The sequence below is a fragment of the Limanda limanda genome, chromosome 1 (assembly GCF_963576545.1).
Source record: "Limanda limanda chromosome 1, fLimLim1.1, whole genome shotgun sequence".
Classification (NCBI taxonomy): domain Eukaryota; kingdom Metazoa; phylum Chordata; class Actinopteri; order Pleuronectiformes; family Pleuronectidae; genus Limanda; species Limanda limanda.
In genome coordinates, this window is record NC_083636.1 from 13,613,059 (window position 1) to 13,637,267 (window position 24,209).

At 42.7% G+C, this 24,209-nt stretch overlaps 2 protein-coding genes across 2 annotated transcripts in view; one reads left to right on the plus strand and one right to left on the minus strand.

Moving 5' to 3' along the window:
• Nucleotides 1–171: 171 nt before the first annotated feature.
• lrrc17 (leucine rich repeat containing 17) lies at nucleotides 172–23,542 on the minus strand. The gene is made up of 5 exons (XM_061075788.1): nucleotides 23,357–23,542; nucleotides 13,010–13,382; nucleotides 11,813–12,305; nucleotides 3,634–3,789; nucleotides 172–841 (listed from the first exon to the last, which is right to left on the minus strand). Exons 2-5 carry the CDS (start codon nucleotides 13,280–13,282, stop codon nucleotides 414–416), a joined length of 1,350 nt encoding a protein of 449 aa, XP_060931771.1. The 5' UTR covers nucleotides 13,283–13,382; nucleotides 23,357–23,542; the 3' UTR covers nucleotides 172–413.
• Nucleotides 22,536–24,209, plus strand: part of ccdc146 (coiled-coil domain containing 146) — a 66,627-nt gene continuing 64,953 nt past the window's right edge. The window contains exon 1 of the mRNA XM_061089239.1: nucleotides 22,536–22,608. Coding sequence (XP_060945222.1) covers nucleotides 22,536–22,608 — 73 coding nt within the window. The remainder of the gene's footprint in view (nucleotides 22,609–24,209) is intronic.

Sequence of the window (24,209 nt, forward strand, 5' to 3'; positions counted from 1 at the left end):
CATCATGTCTGTACATCATTAAGTGAAAACACATGTTCAGAAAAAATAAACCCAATTTTATTCCCAGAAAACAGGTCGACAATATCATACATTAATTAAGACAGAAAAAAATCAGAAACAGAACTTTTGTTAAAAGGAAAAAAAAAGATAAAATAAAAGTTCAAACAGCATTTTCCTACACCTCTTGTTTAAAGGTAAACGTAGCAATAAGAATTCATATCTAAAAATCATAAGAAAAAGCCAAAATTCTGGATTTATCCCAAATTTGTATTTTCGCTCATCATGTCTTTATTTGAACATCACATCATTGCCTTTAATAATCCGTCCTCCAGCCTGTCCACAGACCACCCTGCGGCCTCTTCTATACATTTCCCTCCATCTAAACCAAACCAGTCCACTGATCCACCTCCGCTTTAACTCAGCCTGATGATCTCAAACCTTTTTCGCTTCTTCTGCTTCAGGTGCTGAAGCAGATGCTCAGTCTCCCTCATCGCCTCTTGTGCTTCATTGTCCGACTCTCCCTGTCCTCCCTGTCCCGTGTCAACCCCTCCTATTTGTTTATCCTTGGGACACTCCCCGTTGTAGGTCTTGACGTAGTCTTCGACGCGCCAGCCCCTGAACTCCCGTGGCTCGCTGCAGAACAGGCCAGTGTAAGAGACGCCGGGGTGATGCTTCAGCCAGTAGATCAGGTAGTGGATGTTGTAGTCACAGATCCACGGGTTGTTGGCCAGTGAGAGCTTCCGTAGGAAGTAGAGGTCCTCGAGTACACCGTACTGGAAGTAATGGAGGCTGTTGTTGGACAGGTCAAGCTCACGAAGGTACAGCAGGCCTGCAAATGAAGCTGGGAGGGGAAGAAAATATCAATATTTAAATTAATTTTGTAGGATAACAAAAAAAATCTTTTGTCAAAGTTGTCAGTTGCTTATTTCACATTCTGTAGACACACAGTAACATTAGCCTTCGTTTGTATTAGTGTTTCTTGCTACCTGGTGAATGTAAGAGCAACATTAGGTCTCTCTTTTGCACTTCCTTCCAAGCCCAAACCAATCGACCTGAATTGCCATCATTCTGATAACAAGACAAATCTTTGATACAGCTCCCCTTCTAATGATGTGAAATGAGCTGGACCCCAGAAAAAGTAGGGAAATCTAACTAACTTTAGTAAAAAAAGGGACTGTTTGTGTCCCTAAAAGGTTCCAGATGCTGTAATCAGACTGGGTTTGAGTGGGATTAATGGGACAATGGAGACAAGTAGTGAGGGGAGGAGGGTAAACATACTGGCGTCGGCAAATATGATGAAAATAAAGACGTGTCTGAGATAGAGACATGAAAGAAGAAGAAAATTGACGCTCAGGACCGATAACCTTTTGGTGTTCACTTTTAAAAGTTATTGTTGCTGCTTCTCCAGCACTTGACCTTAAAGATGGCCCCGATAGAAGGATGTGGAAGGAGGAGGAACGGGAAAACGACTCGTTGGACTCCGCCTCCCAAAATAGCTATAGCTTGTTTTTAACCACTACGACAGGAAACTAATTGTGGTCGACGTTCACATCAGGTTATTTAAAGAAAGCTTATTTGGACACTGTTGGACCCTTCAGGCGATAAAGATAAAGCCTGCTCACATTATTTTAAGTAACATCCCTTACTGGTATATATAATTGTATAATTTGTTGAAAAACGCAAGTCTAAAACTGATCATTTTCAAAAAAGTTGGGCGGAGCCAGGCAGGCCGGCTTTTTCCTGCTTTTCAGTCTTTGTGCTAAGCCTTGTGCTAAGCTAGGCTAACCAGCTGCCTGTCCGCATAATTGTTTTTTTCATCTGTTCATTGTTCTAAACCTTGATGATCTCACCGTCCTTGACTACTGAAATAAATTATGGAATGAAGGAATAAATGCAAAGCAGAGACAACTAATCTCCAAGTATTTTGACCAGCCCTCCCTCCAGGATTTGAGAACCCACAACAGAGTGCCCGCTGAGACTGACGCTTCAAACCGTGACATTACATTTTTCCAGCCAAAATGTTACATGCATAACATCATTATCACCACAGAGGAGATAAATTAATGCTACGACCCCCCAGGTTTCCACTAATCTGGGTTGATCTTGCCAACAAAGCTCCATGACAAATTATACACAATATTAATCTCTAAAATCACCATGGCTACAAACATTAGTGTTGCATCTGTCCGACCATTACATAATTACATGCTCCTTCATTGTTGCCTCACTCACAGTAACAAAACGTCATCCACAGGGATTTTTACATGAGTATTGAGAAATATTTATTTTTTCTGCAGTGTTTGGGTTCCAGAAAGATGGAGACCCCGCATTGTGACAATTCCTTAAATGTCAGGTTATTAGTCACAGGACTCTGCACCAAATTGACCTTCAGATAAACCGCACTTCGCTGTAACGGCCCAAATGATCGTTTAGTCAATTTCGACTGTTGTCTTGCCAGGAGAGAAAAAAAACCCACAACGACCTGGCACAAGATATCGCCAAACCCCACAACTAAAGGCTGTAGCAAAAAAACAGTGCATTTAAGGTATTAATAATAATCCAAGTGAGCCAGAGCCGTTTCATTCATGTTTCTTTCCGTCTCTCTGGTGATCGTCCAGATTAAAAAGCCTAAATAAACAACCTCTTGAAAACGATTCAAAACCTTTATTTTTTTGCAAGATTAAAAGGGGAGATCATGATTGAGACAATATGTCTGTGGCTATCATGAGCCCTCAGAGCGTATATTCACCTTCCAAAAGTGTTCAAATATTTTCCAAATAGTTCTGGATGCACTGGCGCTGGAGATGTGGATGATTGTTTACACGTGTTTGCGGGATAATGAATAAAAGGTTTTGTACAGGATTCCCTCTTGGACAGGAAGACGTGAGCACAAACATCATTAGTCTGGGAAGAATAATGAGTCTGCACTTTTTTTTATAATGCTGCCCATGCTGAGGCAGAACCAGCATTTGCATTGAGACGAAAAGAGAAAAATATGCATGTGATGTGTGTGTTGAGGTTATGTGAAGCAGCTGTCTGCAAGTTTAACCCAAAGATCTGGAACAAAGTCCGATGACATATTAGAAATGCATCCTCTGTCCCAAGGCTGTGCAATAAAAAATATCAATATATATATAAATATATTGCTTATGCGTTATGCAAACAGTGAGGACGTGTTTTTCATACTCTGTCCATAATTAAGAGTTATTGTAGAAAAGTATTTAAACATAAAAGAAATAATAATTATGTGACATTCATCATGGAAATTATCAACAACGACGGATACGAACGTTTTTATCAGGATATATATTTATCGTGTTAATGTTGATTGTATTTTAGGCAATGTTTAAAAAGACATTCAACTCGTTTTTATGGCCTTCTTTTAATTAATTCAACTATCTTTTATTGCTTTAATCCTTTTTAAATTGATTTTATTGAGAGATGTTTTTAAATATGTTCAGTTTAAGCTGCTGTTCTTTTTGTGTAAAGCACCTTGGCTCCATTTAATGCTGTAAAAGTGCTCTATGAATAAATGTTATCATTACCACCGCCAACGAGGTACCCCCCCTGTGACCCTTAAAAGGATAAGTGGTACAGATAGTAAGCGGATGGATTATGGAGCTGCGGTTTTACCTCTGTCTACACGCTGCAGGCTGTTGCTGCTCAGGTTGAGCAGCTTGAGGTCTTTGGACAGCAGGAACTGTTTGGGCCTGAGATGTTTGATGATGTTACTGGACAGATCCATCTTCACAAGGTCAGACGGCAGGTCAGACGGGATGTGATCCAAACCTGCGTAGGAAGACAAACGGATAGACAAACATGAGGTCTTCAGAGGAGAGAAGAAAGATTACTCTCCCTTATATGAAAGTAAGGTTATACTCATTCCCTCTATCTTTTTATTATGTTGAGTTCATTTATATATGACCACAAACAACACAGATACATGATAGGTTTACAGGATGGAGGCTGCTGTGCTCAACAAGAGAAATCAGTTGAATACAGCGGAGATGTGGAAATGCAATCTGTCTGCATCTTTATCCATTTTCAAGATGTTGTGTGGGCCGTGTGCAGCATTTAACGTTTTCAAGATGACGAGTGTGATGGTTTGTATAACACTGTTTCACTCCTGTGCCAGGGAGGAGTGTTTCCTCTCGCTTCCGCACACACACACACACACACACACACACAAACACACACATACACACACAACACACACACACACACACACACACACACACACACACACACCTTTAAAGAATGTAATGTAAGAAACAGCGATTCCCCCGCAAATTCCCATGTCAATAGCAGATCCTCTCCGAAGCTTTAAATCAAATGTCCCACGCTGAAGCAATTTTGAGATCTACAGTGTTGGGACAGTTAAAATAAAGATTTCTCGCTTCCAAAAAACGAAAAAGCTGAATATGTGGAGCTTCTATGCAGACGATAAATACATCCAGATTCCTGTAAGGACTGTTGTTGCACGAGTTTCTGGGATGAACACGTTCTGGAGACAATTTGAAGTCATTCATCTGTCGGCGTCTGTATGAGTAGGAATCAGCTGCTCTAAAGTTCACATCTGTAATGTATCGATTTTTCGCATAGATCTGAGTTGGTGGTCCGTTCGACCTGTATCATCAAAACGAACAGGGGTGATTGTTTTTGAAGCGGTTCCCAAAATGGTTGCAGATGAGAGGAAAGGAGTGATTGAGCCAATAACAAGCGAGGTTCTCTTAAATATGAAATGACTCCTTTATTATCAAGATGTGAGGAAGAAAAAATCGCATGCAATGTGTGTGAAGTCGAGCGTTCCTGTAAACCAGTTTCCTGCATATATTTATTTACACAGACGGTATACTTTGCTCAGGAAAGAATGCCTACAGCCTCTTTTTACAATGCAGATGTTGCAGTCTTTACTGCCACAGAGGTTATAGCCAGTTATTATGGAGGTAGTTTCCTGTAAACACACACGCGCATATACAGCGTGCACACATATAGCCAGTGCACTCAGGAAATGGAGTTTCGATGATGCGATAAAGAGCGAGCAGCTGCAAAAAGGTGAAAAAGACTGTGGAGACCTTTTAAGATCCATGTTGCACGCCGTCAGTCCTCCACATCGAGAATGTCTTGTCTCCGGCTACAGCCACACTACGTTCAGATCTGAAAACGCATTTTTAAACTAAATTGATTTCTGTCCATGCAAACACTTTGGCTCCTTATCAGGGATCCTTGTCCATACTAAGATGCCTAGAAGCGCTTATCATGTGACCAGGGGGGACGCGTGCATCCCGCCTGGCAAAAGAATCGTAGCAGATTGCTTGAATGATATCTTGTGACCTACAAATGTCAGCAGTAAGATGCAGAATGGAACAGCACAGTAGCTGTTAGCAAAGACAATAGAGTCAGTGACACTTGAGATAAATCGTCCATGTCATGTTATACAGTGGGAGCCGAGGCTGATGCCGCTTGTTTTCTTCCATGTCATGTCAAAGGGAGCCTAACAAATCATTGAAGGCTGCGTCGTGACCTAAACAACCCACTCAGCATTCGTCTCCATGTCTGCTTGTAGAGAATAAGTGCCCGGTCATACATTTGCAAATGCAAAGCGAATACTTGGGGTTATCAGATTTGATCTCCCAGTGAAGCCACGCTGTGATTTGCTGGAACAGCGATATATTCACAAATGTGTTACCGGCCCAAAAAATGCATAAAGAGGGGAAAACAGCGTTTCCAAACTTTCTGTTCTAGCAACGCTAAAGCTCCGTATTGGTGCTGACACCAGGCGTGTGTAGCAGAGTTTTCAAATGAAGAAGTAGTAGTGTGGATGTACATACAGAGGTCTGAAGAGAATCCTGGCTTAGGTGGACATGTGTCTGCAACTTAGAAAAGGTGGGAGGGGGGGAATGGTGAAATTTAAGCTGCGCTCAAGACTCAGATTCCCAGGCTCCCTTTGGAGAGATCAAACTTCTGCTTTTAAAGCCAAATCCAAGGCCCCTCTGTCCAACAGAGATCCATCTGTGGTTTAGTGGGTTTTATAGTGTAATGAGGATAATCTCCCACTGTGTACTCAGTGACTATGGATGAGTGATGTCCACGACCTGAAAGTCCTAAACAGCGTATTTCTCACGGGGTAAGAAAGAAAGGAAAAGGCCGAGCCAAAGATAGAAAGAGAGCGATCATCTTGTTCATTATCTTGATTTGCGATGTTAAGCCTTCCATTTGCGTTGCTTCCTAGAGCTAAATGTAGCTGTCAGGAAGTCAGAGTCTTTATCAGGGGCCGGGAGGCATCTTGTGATTCTTAACGGAGCGAACCTCTTAGTTAGAAGAGTGAGGCTCTTTCTTACTTTAACATCTGCTGTGTGCCTCTACTGCTGAAGGAAGAAACACGCAGAGACAAGGTGAAAGAGCAGGAACATGTCAGCAGAAGTGAAAGTCACTTGTTCATAACCCGGCTTTTATTATTTATATCTTTTGCTGAATCTGCAGATGTCATTACTTTGCACACATTTCTCACTCTCAGGGGGCGGAGTGAAAAAAAGGTGCTTTGTGCTACATTTGGAAAACCAGACCATATCGCATAGACGTTTAATTTCTGTCGGACTTCATAATTTACCCTGCTTTACATCGAAGTGCCCGGCTGGAATCACTTAATGCAGCAATTTAGCTATTTTGCCAAAACATATGGAAGTTAAACATATGCGGACGATGCATTAGTATAACACACACCGCCGTAAATACGGCTAAGCAGTTTGCAGGATTCATTACGGCAATTGTGCAGAACTTAAATCTGGACATTTAACTACATTGTGTCCCACTCCAGACGGTGTATGTTATGATGTATATAAACACATAAATTACAAGTTTAAAAGTGGCTTGTAGTCTGTTTGTTTCCAGCCTTACTCCCCTCTATACTGTTTTCCATAAATTGTCCTACTTTTTGTATAGGGTTGTAACTGAATCTGTTTGGAGCAGGTGCTGCCATATGTTTCATGATGTTTGGACAGTAAAACGGGAAGCAGTTAATTTTTTTAAGAGCGCAGACTACACTGAGGTCAACTGTGTGCATTGCAGTTAATTTTTTGGTTTGGATTCACGCCACAGACCTGACAGGAGGAGTCTTTTCTCCAAGTGTTTAAAAAGTAAATAATTTTAGCACCTAAACCTGCATGGTTGCATAAAGATAGCTGTAAATTCTGTGTAATTTAACATGCCTCCTTCTCAAATTACAACATGGAACATTTGTGTTTCGTAGTGTTTCTGCTGACTTACTGCCCAGTCACTGTGAGCCAGGACATCCCAGGGAAAGCATGACATAATATCATGCATGAGGGCATGTAAGGTGTGTCTGGGAACCAGCCAACACACCTTATACATGAATCCATTTTTGGCTGCCAACTGAAATGGCTTGGAGTTTATATGGAGGATTTATGGTGCTTCTGAAACCTATGATTTTTTTGTAACCTTGTGTGGAAGGTCTAGTAGGCAAAGTCTAGAACTAAAGGCCAAAACAATACAACAGTGTGAATGGGTTTCTGAGCGACATCACAAGAAAAGTGCAACCCAAAACAGGGTGCAGGGTTGACCCCAGGGTTGACCCCAGAGAAGCACAAGAGCAGGAAACAGTGGGTGGCAACCAATAGGACCACCAGTCAAGTCGGAACTCTCGAAACAGTAGCCCACATGACGGATTCTATTTCACTTCCTCTATGGGGACACTTCCCCATCACTTTTGAACTAAGCACATACTGACCTGGCCAAGCTCAGAGCCTGGGGGGACGCCCAACAGACCTCGTTGTGCTTCACAGCCCGGCTAATGGAAGGCATTGCAAAGTTTGGACTTGGAGGCTTCTATCGAAATACTGCTCCTTCCCCTTAAATATGGCGACGTCTTGAATTGCCAAACTTCATTTTGGGTTCATACTGCATCACTTTGCCCGGCGCTGCTCACAGCAAAATTTGAGCAGAACTTTTCATGTGGCAACATAGGCACAAGCCAATCAAATGCTGTTTGACTCTCAGCTAACATATCATTAATGTAGGTATCTTGTTTCCCACAGTGATATGTTTTGGTTTTATGGGAGTTCGTTGCTTTGTTGTGTGATTTCTATCTTTGTATTAAACTTCCAACATAGCTCCTGGCAGCATTAATCACTTTGAGTCAAAGCAGCGAGGCAGTAAACCTTTATTTATTTTTTTATGTATCATGATTAAATCGCAGTAGACTATCAGTGTAAGTCATGACAGCTAACGCTAATCTGGTCGTTGTAATGGTGATATCATATAAACATAGTTGTCAGCAAGTTTAGAAAAGGCTCCACCTCTGCCTCTATATCTTCAGCCGGAGTGATGACAGAGACTTTATACTGCATTAATTCCAAACAGGCCACACTTAAAATCAAGAGCCTAGAAAAACAAGGGAGGTTAATGCACTTCTTGGAAAACATCCCAAGTGTGTTCAGCTCTTTGCTCGAGCCCATATTCTCTCCTCTATTCCCAAGGCTCATACTGCACACACCAGGCTCCTCAGAAGGTCCCATTACCTGAGTTGTGAAGCCCTTTTTCTGGCTTTGAAGCCGGAATGTGGAAAAAACAGGGACGCTGTGAGTGTTTTGTTTGTGTTTTGAGCTTTTGAACAACATCTTGAATCCTCTTTCCAATGTTTGCATTGTAGGAGAGCAAAGATAAACATATATACACATACAAATGTCAACTTGTATACCATCATTATTGAGCTTTTCAAAAAAAAGCTTAATAAAAAGTAAATTTTTTAGTAAAAAGGATTTTAAGTGTACTTTTTGGTGGAAATAGCGAGCCAGGTAGAGGGTTGTTCTTCTTGCAACACGTACTCTTTATCCTAACATTACTTGTGAAAGCGAAATTTCTGGGCTGTCTGTTGATATATTGTAACGCCACGTCTCGTCCTTGAGAAACAGAGTCTGAGGAGCTCCCATATTAACTCTGACCACTGTACGTAGCGCCGAGCACAACGTGGAGCCTGAAATCTGCTGTGGTTGACCTCAGAGAAACAGTCTTTAAACCGGAGCGAGGGAGACGTGGGGAGAAAAACAAGAAGAAGGAAATCAACAAGAGGAAAATATTGGTTTCATAGAAAGAGATCAGGGTATCTTTCCACTCTGCTCTGGGTTTTCTGCCGGTTGCTCTCAGTTCCATTGGAGAGAGAACTGTGTACCACGTCCGTTCCACCACCCAACTCTCCTGTTCATTTCAGTCTTAATCTTTGTGTTTTAAACTATTGTTCTATTGTTAGGTTTTTCAGAGTCGAACATAACTTCTTAAGATTTAAAGCTGCCAGTCTTGGACGTGTGCTGGACGAGATTACGAGCCAGGTGTTGTTCTGAGAAATCTTGAGAAATGCAAAGTTAAAACGCACAAAGTCTGTTATAAAGTAGAAAAGTGCCAAATGTGCATATTACACCCCAAATAGCTAGACAGGCACACCCACCAACATAACCATTTAGAGGGTGTAGGCTGTGGAAGTGGTTGACCAAGCACAACAGAGTGGGCCAGCTGGTCAATCAGAACAGACTGGGCTTTATCGGGAGAGCGGATTCAAAGCGACAGGAACTAAAACAAAGTCTGTCAGACAGAGGCTGAAAAGAGGAGCTGCAGCAATGAACATTATGAGGAAAGCAATGTCTTTACTGAACATTGAGCCTGTTAAGTGATGACACAAATTAAAATTATGAACTTTAATATAAGCCTTATACGTCTCCTTTTAAGTAAATCTTTATACTGCATGTGTTGCCCCAATGCTTTGGAAGCCACATCATTGCCACAGCAAACCAAACTCTGCCAACATCTGCAAGTGATGACTGACTAGGCAAAAGGGAGGTAGAGAAAACATAACATGCAATTATATAATCTACCTGTGATTAGATTCCACGGTGACTGACAGCTAATATAACCGAATAAAAACACTGCTTCTGGAATCCTGAACAGTGAAAACAACTAAATTAAAAGCTGCCAATCCTCCAGCTGGTATCAACTTACTTGCAAGTCAAACAACCATGGATAGCAGCTGTAATATATCAAGCAACATTCACACATGACAAAGCGCTTTCATGGTGGGGCATATACGGAGACAATGAAAGATGATGAATGGGAGAAAAAGCCAGAGAGACAAACAGAGGGACCTTGTAGTAGTCGAGATAAAGAATTGATTCAAACTTCCTTCTGTAGAAAAGAAATGTAACTAGGAAAATATGCAAAATGCTTCCTCGAGCATTTTACACAACACAGACGCTGCATTGTGTGGCTTTGGCTTGTCGATTCTCCATGAAAGATTTCTCTGAAAGGCATTAGCTCCCATTTATAGCTGCATTCAACTGCTCGGTTAAATCCGAAAGATGTCTCGGATTGACTCATGAACAATACTTTGGTTCAGTGTGTTGACAGTTGGATGCTATTTGGTCATCATTAAGAGTCGTGTTTATTGCTTTGAAGAAGAGGAAGATAAAGGAGTTTAATGAACGTCGAGAAGAGGATGAAAGGGAGAAGTAGAAAGTAGAAAGAGTGATATGACCTCAGAATGGAGTTTTTACACAGAGAGAGGGGCAGATGTGAAATCTGGAGGAACAAATTTGGCGGATGCCTGCTTGTTTTAGTCTTTTTCTATCTGCAGCTTATGACCCATGCAGTAAAACTGAAACCACAAAGTGCCTTCTAAAATCTCCAGGAGACCACAAATCTAAAAAAAATTAATGAATGCATGATTCAAATTAGCACACGACAGAACACGATGCTGTAATTGCAAAAATCTGAGAAGCGATGATCTCAAAAGACCAAACTAGAACACAAAATGCAGTTAATCAAATTACGTGATTTATGAAATGTCCTCGAATGCATATTAAACCCCTGAAGTAAAGTCGCCACTTTGGGGGGGGAAAGGAGCAATAAACCCAGACCAGCTCCTTCCCTCCCCCATGAGGCTCACATGCCCCACGTGGCAAAGCAAATTAAACAAACACAACTCTGCTCCGCTCAGCCTGGTTGGAACCAAAACATTAGACAGCAAAAGTAATCCCCATGCCCAGTTTCAGGAGTGCAGCGCAAAAAACCTAACAAATGTCCCTTTTTATACGAGACGTTCCCTCTGCCAGGGTCGGCCCGTGTGCAAGTTTGTATGGTTCTTTTCTCTGGCTGCAAATGACCGATTTCTGCTGCAGGAAAAAATAACCGAGTCCTTGTGTGAGTGGATTTCTTTCCTGGTGTTAAGTTTCCTTGTAGTTAGCCCACATGTGTGAAACAGTAGCTACTGGATTTTTCTCTCGACTCTGTCCAGGAGAGGCAAAGGCTAAAGGTGAAGTGCTGGATCACCAAAGTTGTCATAATATCCAATTGTTGAGACAGTAGAAGTTTCATTCAAAATCAAAAATGTCTCCTTGGACGATCTACAGCTTAATTTAATAAGGCGAAACCCCCCACACCATTACTTCATGGAACCGTTCATGTTATTGGCTTCTCCCTTGGCATGTGTATGGTTAATGGTCCAAGAAAGTGCAGAGTTGAATTTGGTGCAATTTCGACACGCATTATGTTCATTATGTTATTTTAATACTATTTGAATAGTGCCGACGGAAAATTAGTAGATCACCAGTAGATTCAATAGGACTCATCCTCTTGTAACCATAAATATTTGTAGAAAATGTGTACCCATCTAATTATGTGCTGGTCAGAAATATATATATATATATAATCTATGCTTCAGATTATAATTACTTTTAAAATGTATTGCATTTTAGCATGCATGACAGAATTTGAAGACACAAAAATACAGAGCTTGACATCCTCTCACCTTTGGTGTTGCAGTCCAGCTGAGGTTTGGGGAACATGTAGGTGTGACACAAAGACGTGGCCTCCGACTTCACTTTGATTAGTGGAGGCCTCGGGCGCCCCCCCTCCTTGCCTCCCGTACTCACGTGGTTGGCGTCGACACACAGCGAGTCCACCTTCAGCTTCTTCAGCTTCTGGCCCGACACCGAAAGAGGCTCCGCACATTTGGCGAAGTTGCCCAGGTTGCGGCTGCTGGGCACCTGCAGCTTCCTGACCAGGCTGTCGAGGGAGCAGTGGCAGCTCCAAGGGTTCTCGTAGAGACGGAGGTAGTTGAGGCGGGGCAGGGGCAGCAGGATCTCCTCGGAGGCTGTTTTCAGTCTGTTGTGCTGGAGGAGCAGGGTGGTGAGCTGCGAGAGGCCGTTGAACGCATCATCCTCCACCATGGAGATGTGGTTCTGCTGGAGGTCCAGGCTCTTCAGCTGGGTGAACTGGAAGAACATGTTGTCCCGCAAAACCTAAATGGCAAATTATAAACGGTTGTTACTACCAACAACCTTGACTTTTATGTTATGAAAGTGATGACTATCAAAAGAAATCTTTTTATACACTTATGACTCCTTTTTAAAGGTTTACATTCTCATTACCAACTAGAATGGTAGGGTGCATACCTCAACAGTCATTATGAAACCATATCGTTTTTTGTGAGAAGCTGGTAAAAAAACACACCATCAAACGAGAAGCGAACCCCAAGGCTAATGACGATAAGAATGTGTTATGTGAATAGAACGTTCTTTCATTCAGTGGTTCATTAATTGACCAAAATCTAATCCTTGATCATTCAACAGCGCTTTGAACTTGGATGAACCTTATTAAACCAGTTTTTCATCAGTCATCTTCATCATTTCCTCGCTGGCAAAGGAGCTTTTTGTTTTGTCCCTCTCAGCACCTGTGACACACATCCTGTATGCTCACTCACAGACACACACACACACATACTGTCTGTGTTTGATCTTCGGACCAAATGAATGGCGCACAGATGCTCGTGGTATCAACAAGCTGCCTGCGTTTAGCTGCAGAGTAAGAAACTTGAGACGTTAACTGTTACATAAAACTCTACTAGATCTTTCTTAGAAGCCGTATATCATTTTTAGTTTCATCTGTTCTATCTCTGCCTGTATAAGCAGGTGGTCTACGTCTTGTTTCTGGTCTGTATACGTACTTGAATCTTGTTTCTCGCTAGCAGCAGGTGGTGAATGTCTTTGGGCCAGTCCTGCATCACCCCGGTCAGCTGCTTGTCCTGACAGTCGAGGTACTTCTCCCCTGCCTCCATGTACTCCTTGCAACCCTGAGTTTGCCGCCGCATGACCCCTGCCCTGCCTCTTCCTCGCACGATGCCCCTGCTACCCCTCTCCGCAGCCCCCGACCGAGGGCCTCTCCTGGGCTCAGCCGACCGCAGGACCAGCAAGAGGAGGAAGGCGGCGAGGAGACGCATGATGGGAAGAGGAAAGGGGAGGCCTCTCGGTAAACAGGTCGACCTTGAGGAGACGGTTGTCGGGTGATTTGTGTGACGGGACACTGGAGGCCGGTCACAGCTGTGTGTACCAGGAGACAAACAAAGAAGAGAGAGAGAGGGCGGTGAATTTTTCAAAGGCCTTCAGTGGCTGGTTCACACAAACTGACCCAATTCAACAAATTATAGATGACACTTGATTCATTGCAGCTGAGGGGCTGTAGAAAAGAACAATTTAAACCTTGTGCAAATCACGCAGCTTGCCCAGATGGATACGTTTGTGTGCAATAGAAAGGAAATGAGTAGGAAGAATAAGCATATTGGTCAAAAACAAAACCAGAATGGCACTAGAGTGCATATCTCTGTCAAGGCCCAAAAGTCCGCAGCCCCAAATTTCACACACTCATAAATATCAGTTCTCCAAATATGCCTTTATCAAAATCCATTAATTATGCCCTGAGAAAATGTTGAAAAACACCTGATCTCGCAATGTTAATCACAATGAAAAAAAATCCTGGATTTCCCCCCCCGATCCAGATCCATCGCCAAAATGTCATGGGTTCTTCCCCGACCCACATTGCATCCGTTCACCAAATTTTGTGGTGATCTGTTGTCAATTCTTGTTCACAAACAAATGGACAACATGACCTTCATGGCGTGATGGAAGTTGTGCTGTATATTCTGAGAGACTTTTAAAAATCTCTATGGGCATGCTGACAACCAAAACAGGCCACACCGCACATGCTGAAAGAATTTGCCAAGAGGTAGAGGAAGAGGAAAGTTTGGAGAAGAAAAAAGGAAAAGAGGTTTGAAGGAAAAAGTTAAAAACTTAAGGGTTAAACTGAGGTTGTGGTATAAAGTGCTTTGGTTAAGGTATATTTGAGAAATAGTGCAGCACTTAACCTGCTGTAAAATGACAAATTATAAAAAAATTTCTCAGCAATGAGATTGTAAAGCCATACCGGCGGTTTCCCCCTGATTCCTTCTCTATACGCTAAAATACCCGGGCAATTCTCAAAACTTTCCTCGGGAACAATATAGTGTCCATCTATCTATCTATCTATCCCTCTCACTTATTGTAGCCTCGTAGTTATGGACAGACATGGAAACAGAACCAGTCTTCTGATCTCTCTGGGAGGCCATCGGCTATTGTCTGAAGACAATTAGCCTCTGGGGTCAACGTGCCAAGACTCTGTTGTTTGCAATCCAATGATTCTGCAGAAGTCTGTTTGTCCACACAAAACACAAACGGCAAACCTTTTTGTAGATGTTTTATGTCCATGCGTCATTTTTGTACAAAGCCAATAGCCGATAGATTTAAGTCGATATGTTCTGCAGCTTTTGCTCTCCACACACTTTTTGGTCAAACCCAAAAACGGAAACAAGAAACCTTCCCAGATTCAGCTTTTTCACATGAAGAATTATCGAATAATAGTTATTGAGATTATCTGTCCACCAAAAAGCAAACAAGCGAATTTCCAAAAATGTCACTCTATTCCTCTAAAACTCATCATGTGGCTTTTCTTCCCTGCCTTTCTGTCTCTTTTTTTGGGGCCAAGCTGTCTCACAATTTGTTCTGCCAAACTGAAACTATCTTACGCCACAAATATTAAAATGCCTGCAAATATTTATATTTATAACCTAATAATGTTTGGGATGGTGGGGATTCTGTCCCTTTGTTTGCCACATAGCAACTTGTTCTGGACTCCCTACTCCCTATGATGGTGTGTGTGCACGTTGTATTGTCGAATACGTGAGTCATGGGTCCCTTGTGTGATCGGAAGCAAAAAGGTGAAGCCCACTGGTTTGACGAGAAAGACTGCGCACACACACAAACACACACACACACACACACAGATAAAAAAACACACACATGTCCACGTAGACTCAGTCCAACTGTACCAAACCGCAGCCCCCTCCCAGTCTCCCAGCCTCCCGACACAGTGGAACAAGCCTGTCAATGCAGATGTTGTCGCTCCATTGTGAGTAACAGACCGGGCATGTTACTGCAGTAACAGACAGAAACAGCTGAGAATGCATGTTTCCAGTCCATTGAGAGCTCTTCACTGTCCCAACTATCAATCGTCTCGAATGAAGCAGACTTCAAAGTTTGATTTGCAGTCAATTGCTTCTCCAAACCCAACACAAACTGAATGAATGGTCTCTTTCAGCCACCAACTGTAAGTGTGTCTATGATCGAGTCTGCCTTTCATCTGTCTTTATATTAACTCACATACATCAAACATACCCTCATGGATTGGTGAGTTTGTCTTTTCATTTGCTTGGATTCTTTCAACTGCAAACACATGTTCTTGGGTCTGTTTAGCTTAATTGCTCTGCTGATGAGAGACACGTTTCTACGGAAGGCGAGACTCGTGCCAGGCCAAACCGAAGACTAGACGAGACTGAGGTGGCAGCCGTGGGCACATACTTCCAGGTTAGTCATTGGGTCGGATGCAGGTGTTTGTTATGCACTACTGGGATCCAACCATAGAATTTATATAAAAATGGACGAGATCTGAAAAGTTGAGCCAATGCGAAAGTGCCTGATACCTGTATTCTCTCAAATGGCAAGCAGAGTTGCAAGAAAATGGCTGTTTCAATAGAATTTTATGAGAAAAATAACCTACTTACAGAGTTAATGGTCTCGATTATTGGTTTCATGTCTCATTCAATTCAGCCTTTGGATTGGAAGCTAGAAACCGTCCAGTGGGTGCAGATCGCAGTTGTAGTTGTAATTAAAAAAAACAAGATTGCACTCGTCAAAATGCCAAACTTGAGGCTTCAAAATGGCAGTTCACAAACAAATGTTGTGACGTCACAGTGGTTTGCTCAACCATACCAGTGATCCTGTGCAGCTCAATGGGTTAAGCATGGCAATAATATTGCAAGAATTACAGATAAAATTTAGAGCAAACACACTGTCCTCCAAAACACACATAATTTAGGGACAAACTAATGGAAAACCCCAAAGTGTCCACAACGTGGCCATAACAAAGACCCAAAGCAGCTGCAGTGCATGTGGTCTCCGTCTAACACGTTGGAAACTCCAAACTCTGTCACTCGTCTTTGGCAGGACGAGCACCAGAACTCGGGCTAAAGGGCTCTCTCCATACCTGGCGTTAGACTGCGCCGAACTGTCCACCTTCCAAACATTACTCATTCACCCCCCTCTTCAGAGCATGTGAGATTAATGATGTATATTTTATGTTTCTAGTTACTTGCATGTATTTGCCTTAAGCCATGTTTAGTGTTTTTGAGCACTACATAAATGATATGTGTTATTCTTGTTAGGTTGTTGAATCTAAATTAGAAAATGGTCACGTATGATGATGATGATGATAAAACCATTCACTTCAGCTGCAAAAGAAAAAAAATGTCTCCTCTTCCGTCTATAATTAAGAGCTGCCTTGGAACCATTTCGACCGATGCTGGTCCAGCTCTGATCTTTTCCACATCACAGCTGTTCTGCAGGAAAAGTCGGTTCCCTTCTCAGAAAACTACAGCCATGGTCAGCCTACAATATCCCAACACTCATTCCCGCTGGGACCTCGACAAAACCCACTCGGCCAATCCCGTCCCTGCGGTTCACCTCATGTCCGTAGCAGCTTCTGAATTAGCTCCTTCCAGTCTAGTATTATTATCCCGACCCAGCTGCCTCTGGTCGGCCCATGCCAACTCAAAGAAAAACTGACTCCCTCTCTCTCTCTCTGTAAATATCCTGTCAGAAGTTTCCTCTGGAGCACTGCTCTAAATCTGTCAGTTTCTGGTGCCACCGTCGTCCGTCCTGAACCAGAACAGAGTTTGGTCTGGACATGAAATGTTGCGACAACATGTCGCAAGCTTTTGGAGGAAGAATCTGCGGCCTTTATTTTCAGAAGAAAAGAAAGTGGTAGATGATTTGTGTCTGCATTGTTTTCATTCCTGGCCCCTTTCTGCCTTGGTGTTGACGACAACTGTGAATCATCACAATCAAGCACCCCTGGGTGTCATCAGCCTATCAATCCTCCTTCTATAAGAAGCCTGCTCCAACTTCCAGCTGCTGAGAGATGTCAAAGATGAAGCATGTTTGTCCTTACTGTTGGGAAAATGTCTGTTGTCACTCTACTGAATGTCGTCTAGTCACTTTTCCAGTTTGGTAAACCCTTGTTTTTATCTAGTGCCACCATAAGCTTACATGCAAAAGATAGACTGTGATCAGGGTAAACATAATTCCTACAAAGCAGCATGTTGTTTTGTCTGTATGTGCATGTTGGCATCGTAAAATTTATATTTCGCCTAAAGCACTGCCATACCCACGGTGTTGGCATCACTGTAATCCATAGACTATATAAAAATGGACTGCATGAAAGCGTCTCACTTGCCCCTTGGTGGCTGACTGCAGTAAAGGGTCATGAATCCTGCATCCTCCATGCTAGCAATTGTAACAGGGACCAAAGAGAGTCAAAGTACCAGCAAGAGATGGTTTATATCATTAGAGGTAGCTCTGATCACACTGATCTATATCCACGTGCTACTTTTTAAAGTTTCATTGTAGCTGCATGTGTACTTGCGCCATCTCCCAGTTGCTACTGCACAGAATGTGGCTCCTTTTTTAATACTGCAATCATCCGTTGTACAGATACTATAAAAGATATTTGTTCATTCAGCATAACTGTCTATTGTAACATGTTTACTGGCTAGCTTGATTATTTGAAGGAATTTGTTTAGTTTAGTTTTGGCAAAATGTGTTTTTTATGTGTGAAAACCAAATAAAACAGACAAAGTGAATGTTATTACTGTACAGATTATCTCATCAATCACGCTGGAGCCTTCAGTACATGTTTGACCGGCAGTTTAATCAGGTTGTTCCCAGTTTAGTAAAGAAGCTACATGCTAACAGGAGTGTAGGTTAAATATCCGGGCTCACCCTGTCAGCAGTTTGCTCTTTATATTTGCTGCTAATCGTCAGATGCTTAAGCTCAGTTTTCATTACTTTCACTTTTTAACCACAGCAGGGTTTTTGTACCGAGAGACCACAGAGCACCGCCAGAGACAAATGTGTAACAGTGAGAGTAGGATTATGTCATCTTAAGCTCCGGTTACCAGTGTTGGCTGTGCACAATCCAACTGTACCATTGTGTCTGAAGCTGCAAAACCAATGGAAAAATCATTAATTTGGTCATTTGCTCTTTATAATCAAAACAGTTTAACAAGTCCAGGACAGTGAGTGCTCTCTATCAAAACAAACCGCAGAATAAATGCTTCAGGTCTGACTGGAAATTGTTTTGGGAACAGTGTGGACTGGTATCAAGTGCCTCCCTGCTCCACCAGCTTTAATGTGCCTTTGTCTGCAGGATGAAACGACTTGTTCTTTCGTTTGAGCCTCACACTCCTCACATAAAGTTGATTCAGTGACTGCATATAGAGTAGGACTCCACATACATTACAGTTATATAATGCATAGTGGTGGGTGCTGCACAGTGCAGTGGAATGTGCAGTCGAACCAGGTGGCTTGGCAGGAGTTCAGTGGCGAAATAAGCCACGGCGAGAGGACGTTAAACCGCTCTGCCAAAGAACCAGAGGTCAAAGTGCAAAATGTGTGAATGAAAGAGTGGAAACTTTTCACACAACGCACATGCACAGTTGAAACAGTGTAGAATCTCTGCTATGTGGTTGATGCCTCTGCTGGCCACTGCAGTTAAATCCCTTCCACCTGTTTCTGACATATTGTACTCCGTAACAATGATAATATTAAGTCACCAGGACCTTTGACCACTTAAATCTAATCAGTTAATCTTTAAGTTCAGGTGACAACTTGTCAAAATGGGAAATTCCTCGAAGCCAGACATGAGACATCATGTTCAAGTGGCCAAAAACAAGTTTTGTGACCTTTGACCACCAAAATCTAACCAGTTCACCCATGAGTCTAAGTGAACATTTGTGCAGAATTTGAAAAGATTCTCTTAATGCATTCTTACCATAACACTTTAACAAGGAAATAAAGGGTTTTTCAGGAGGTCACAGTGAACTTTTCATCCTTGAGACCGGAGAAGTGTTTTGTTTGTGCCAAAAGTGAAGAAAATCGTGTTCACACGAATGTAGCGAATCAATGGACAACCCAACTGGCTGTTGCTGGCACAGAAGTCAAATAAAACAGCACCAATTCATGAAGATGGAAACTAAGTGAGGCACATAAATTACAGGAGTCCCAGAGGAAGACACCTGCGAGCCAGCCTTGTCTGTCTTTGTTTTCTGAACCGTCTCTGGGTTCAAATGGTTCATTTGGCTTCAACAGACCAGAGGAAACACAAACTGGCTGCCCTCTCACATTGTCCCTTTCCCACCTACATCAGGAAAGGGGGTGGGAGAAGTGGAAAGTAAGAGAAATTCAGATGGTGGCAGCTTTCACATTTAAAAACCATTTCCAAATAATGTTTGAGGGAAGAGAAACAATTGGGGAGAGACTGGAAGACAGAATAGAAAACAGGAAAACGAGGCTTAGGACAAGATTAACGTCCGAAGTGGAAGTTGGAGGGGACACGGAATATCATGATGTCAGCATGAGGGAAATTCCCTCTGGCAAAGAAGGTGTCAGATGATACAACACTGCTCCTGTTAACCCAGGAAAAGACCAGAAGACAATAGCGCATATATTTTCTGAAATTATAGGATGTTGGGCGACATGATCCTTGAAAGGTACCACATGCTCTGAGAAACCAATGCCCAGGTTGACTTTTGGCCGGCTGAACAATTTACTGCATGTCATGCTTTTACTCTTTTTTCCCCTGAAGATCATTTTCAATTTTGTGCAGATTCCAGGCATAAATCCCAAATATTTAACAGAACATTTTTGGCTGTGACTGGTCTAAAGCTCAATTTGGTTGCAATATACTTTTTCCACATGATTTTGTTACATAAGCTGCTTTCAGACATGCATTGAAATCTTTTTCCCGAAACTTTTCTGTGGGGGGGGGGGGGGGGTTGTATGTGAGAAATGTCAGAGTCAGTTGCTCTATACATTTTCTGGAACTTGTAAAATGCCCAATAAACATCAGAGTGAGCCCGTGTTAGAATTCTGCAGGAACATGTACAGAAAGTTCACAGCGAGCCAGTGGGCATGGCGATGATGTATCTAACACGCACATAGGAATACATACATGTATCTCATAATGAAGAAGAAGTGCCATGAAGATGTAGAAGAATATGTCAACTTTGAAAGACAATGAGATTTAAGGATGTTTGGCGATAAGGGCTGAAGCCGGTGTTGATGTGCTGTAACCAAAAACACATGATTTCTCTGCCCAATTGCCAACCCTCTTCTCCAGGAACATGTATATCTGAAAACTGAAAACTTAACCAGCTATAATCTAGTTACAATCTATTGCCTGTGCTCTTGGTTTATCATATGCACAATAACATGAGGAATGGGGAAGCAGAACTGACTAGCTGGCTGAGGAATAAGCAAAATCTGCGTCGGGCAATCTTATCCTTGTCACGATCATTCATGTCTCTGCCTCCCACCTCCAAAGCCTCGAGGCTGCATAGTCTCTTCTTCTCCCTCAGAGGCCCTTAATGCTCCAGCAAAATTGGACAGGCCACATGGGGATGGAAAGAGTTCAGACCTCCAGAGGAAACCGCTTCAGAAAACACAAGGGCCGCTGTGTTACAGGGAGAGAGTGAGAACAAGAAGGGGGGGCTGCAAAAACAAGAATAAGCCACTAGAATGGAACAGGCAGAAAGTCCATCCATTAGAGATCAGGGGGAAGCTTATAGGTGCTTGCAGAAATCTTTCTCCACCAGTTAGCTTCACAGTAAGGGTAGAATTCTTTGTTGCCTTTGGGTTGAGTTTCCTCTGTGTGTGTGTGTGTGTGCCCAAAGCTCTGCGGCTTGTTACCATGTAGCCCCACCACCACTCTAGGACAGGGGTATAAGGAAGGAATGATGGTAGAGAATGTAAAATAGGAGACGGTGGAAGGAATGAAGTCTAACCACAAACCCTATATCTTAAACCGGAGGACGAGACAGAGACGGATGTATATATGCCGTGTGTATGGAGAGCAAACACGAGAGACGCTTACACATCCCTGAGAGCCTAATTGAAACCAGACAACTTCATTTTTGCCTGCAGGAGAGGAAAATACGAAAGGGACAGAGGCAGAAAAAAGAAGTGGAGAGACAGAAAATGACATTTTGGGGTATTCAGCCTTCGGGGTCAGACATGGTGACCTCACGAACAACTGATGGAAACCAGCCAACAACAGTTTATTTTGTTTACCCATGAGAATTTTCTTTGGGGGTCCAAACATTCCCACAGGAAAAGCAAATACGGGTTCAGACGAAGGTCATTGTCTCATGAATTTGCATTTGTGTGTCCATCCGGCTCATCTGCATGTGTTTTGACTAGCTGTTAGCTTTTAGATAACATTAGTATATAATGGTGTGGTCTCCCCTGCATGACCTCCTGACTGCGCCAAATCACGCAAATCTGAAACAGCAAACTATGACAGAATCGGCTCCGTCTTAAATACATTAAACACGAGATTACCGAGGTTTATAGATTCTTCACAGAAAAGTCAGATAAAGGATTTCTTTTATTGTTGTGCAATAGTCTTAAATGTGTTTCCTTATCTGTTCAATTCTGTCACTTTCGATGAAAAGATCTCGAGTGTCTGCAAAAGGCTTCATTAGATTAAGGGAGTTAGAAAACTTGTCATGAGATGTTTCACAAAGCTTTAACACACACACACACACACACACACACACACACACACACACACACACAAACACACACACACACACATGTCTTCCCCCTGCCGGCCTGCTATTTTGATTGGTTTGGTGTGGCGCCAGACACATCTGCACTTAACACACACACACACTTTGAGAGAGAGAGAGAGAGTGAGAGAGAGAATTCTCGCTCTTCTTACTACAAAGCGCTCCACTTAAGTGTTACTGTGGTGAGCTGAAGCAGCAGAAATCCAACGGAAAGGGTCTCACACACTTCTTAATTGGAGTGAATCTTGCAAGTCAGCGCACAATTCCAGAGTGAAACCACACAACGCTAGAATTTTACTGAAGCGTTCACAGGGGGCATGGAACTCCCTGTAGCTGCACACACACACACACCTAAAGCTATAGTTTTAAATGAGCCGTGCAGCAGCTATGAGTGTTTCGTCATCCTTCTGATTCAATTTTATTTCATAGCCAACATTAAATTCTCCAACCCCCCCAACTGTATTTTATTTTTAACCGCATGTATCCAATGAACATGAGTCACTCTGAAGACACGTCCTTCCAGAGTTTCTTACAGTACAAAGAGGGTCCAAGTAGGTAAATCAAGCCCTCACGCTGACACAAGTGTTTCTCCCCTTTAGACTCTATCCACTGAGCCACATGTACAGGACGTGATTATAGCATTTAAGTTACATGGGACCGGCACCTGTGGTTTCATGTCAAAAGCATCAAAACTTGTGTGAGTCCAATGACTCCCCATAAACTTGAGCAACTAAAAATCTGTTTCAAAATAAACCTGGTAGCTTCAGCTTAATCATGGTAAACTGCGAAATAGGCATAAAAAAGTGCGAACATGCCTCCCATCCCTGTGAGTAGCTCCCTTCTGTCCCCTCACATCCTCATATGTTTGCAATGTTATCAAGCTTCTGCAGACTTAAGCTGCAAATATCTCAAGCAACGTTTGATACCGGACAAGAGTGCAATAAGTTTATCTTTGAAAGTAACGTTTTCTGCATGTTTACATTCATTCTTCGTCTCTGCAGTTGATATGAGCACATGCCTGCAATGTCCAAGAAACAAAGGAATCACTCAAGAGAAGAAGGGAGTAATGATAATCCTTTTGATTTTATTACATAGTCTGAAACCTAATAACCACTTCACATAAAGATTAGAATAATATGCTGTGTTGTGGAAGGTCAGAGCGAATCTATGGTGCCAACCTATCCTCACCAGAAAACCTTCTTGCATATTGAGTGTTTTATCAGAAAGGATTGGGGGGGTTGCAGGATCCTTTGCAGATACACTAATGTGATGGTATATTGTTGAGGGTTTCAGTCCTACCTGTGCTGGGAGAGAATCTGGCTCGGGCTCTTCCACTAGGACCTGCAGATCTCCGGTTGGTCCCGCGTCCCCGGCTCCTAATCCTGTCATGAGAGCTGTGTCCAAGCCAAAAAAAAAACAGATCCTGCCGGGCTGCCTGTAAACTTAGAGCCTGGAGTGAGGCAGGAATGACTGGCTGCTCCTCCACACTCTCTCTCTCCCTCTCCCTTGCTCTCCCCTTCTCTCTCTCTCCTGCTCTCTCTCTCTCTCTCTCTCTCTCTCTCTCTCTCTCTCTCTCTCTCTCTCTCTCTCTCTCTCTCTCTCTCTCACTCCCCTGCTTTTCACCCACTCAGCTGGATTGCACTCTTCACAGCGTGAGGAAAGACAGAGATAGAGCCTGTGAGCAAGAGTAGCAAAAAGAAAAACTGAATCTCAAAGGAGCCACAAGCACAAGGCTGTGTCTGGTCAAACACATACACACACACACACACACACACACACATGTAGGAGGGTTGTAGCTTTGCACTGTTAAACCGATAGCCGACCACTCGGATATGTTGGCTAATTGTCCTCACGGATGGGGAGAGGGGAGGGGGGGCCCTCTGTTTCAAAATAGCCAGAGTCCACATCCAACATCTGCGTTTGATCTCTGCTTTACTGTAAGATCTCTCCTTTTGTTACTAGGCCTTGTAAGACATTACCGTTCATGTTGCAGCAACACTTTGGCAAAGTTTTTTTGCATTCAGTTTGCCACCTGCCAGTTGAGTTGCATTGACTTCCAGTCGTGCAGGAGATGAAACCCTACACTTTTATTTATAGTAATTTATTTCATGCCATTTGTCAGCAGTGTGGCTCTAGGGTTGGCAATGTTAGC